This window comes from Haplochromis burtoni, unplaced genomic scaffold (genome assembly GCF_018398535.1).
Source record: "Haplochromis burtoni strain Fernald_Lab_line unplaced genomic scaffold, NCSU_Asbu1 Contig_1036, whole genome shotgun sequence".
Lineage (NCBI taxonomy): Eukaryota > Metazoa > Chordata > Actinopteri > Cichliformes > Cichlidae > Haplochromis > Haplochromis burtoni.
This window is the reverse complement of record NW_024583397.1, coordinates 86,112-87,134: the sequence shown is the minus strand read 5'-3', so window position 1 is coordinate 87,134 and position 1,023 is coordinate 86,112. Positions and strand designations below refer to the sequence as shown.

The following is a 1,023-nucleotide window of genomic DNA, read 5'->3' as shown; positions in this document are numbered from 1 at the left end:
TTTCACATAGTCACAAAAATGGGTGAATACAAGCACTTTGTTCTATGTCAAAGCACTTTTCTCTAGCTAACGTTTCTAAAGTCTCCAGTAAATGAATGTAAGCCAGTGTCTGTGTTACCTGTCTAAGCTGACTGGGAATGCAGGGCTGGTTGTAAGTACGTTTGAAGGGCTCCAGGATCTTTTTCTATATCCAAGCACTTTCTATCAAGCATTTACTCGCACACATACTCACTCTGCATCATGTGCATTGGGGCTCAAGAACACACTGGTGTGCAGCCAGTGATCGAACCACCAACATTATTATGAGCAGATCATCCCCAACATGAGCCATAACCAGGAAAGTGTCAGACTGTGTGTGTTACCTGTCTTGGCTGATTGGGAATGCAGGGCTGGCTGTAAATATGTTTGAGGGGCTGCAGGATCTCAGTTCCTCCAAGATTAGCCTCCATCTGCTCAACTTTCTTCAGAGCCTCCTCCATGGTCTGCTGGCTGTACTCCACACTCTTACTGCCATCACATAAACACATGACCAAAACATCCATTCAGATATTAAAGACAGAAGGCCCTTTCTTGGGGTGACCGATATGAGGGGAGACTCACGGGAAGATGTGTTCATATCCGGACCCAAAACTGTAAATGTTGAAATAGCAGCCCATTGGTAAGCTCTTCAACAGGAGCAGCAGAGTATCCTTAAGAGAACAGGATGGTGAGGGATGGAAAATATGGTGAGCCCACTATGTGAGAGGAACACTATGACAGATTTTCTGACTGTAATAACTTAATACAGATACCCTGGCACTGCTGATGCGAGTTTCCTGCTGCTTGCTGTTTGTGATAGGACAGCCCATACTTCCAGATCGATCCATTAAGAACACAAACTCTCCACATGAAGCCATTGAAGACATCACAGACTGGGGGAACTCAGGGTACAGACTCACCATCACCACTGAATCACCCATCAGAGAGCCTGAAAAATAAACAAATTTTAAAAATTACCTAAATTTGCTTTTCATTGTTTGTTCA

The 1,023-nt window shown here is 44.1% G+C and overlaps 1 protein-coding gene across 1 annotated transcript; it reads right to left on the bottom strand.

Annotated features, from left to right (window-relative positions):
• Positions 1 to 47: 47 nt before the first annotated feature.
• On the bottom strand, positions 48 to 997 carry LOC102303248 (von Willebrand factor A domain-containing protein 5A-like). Its single transcript, XM_005951681.3, has 3 exons — positions 792 to 997; positions 601 to 689; positions 48 to 507 (listed from the first exon to the last, which is right to left on the bottom strand). The coding sequence occupies exons 1-3, from the start codon at positions 957 to 959 to the stop codon at positions 345 to 347; spliced, it is 420 nt and encodes a 139-aa protein (XP_005951743.2). The 5' UTR covers positions 960 to 997; the 3' UTR covers positions 48 to 344.
• Positions 998 to 1,023: the final 26 nt, after the last annotated feature.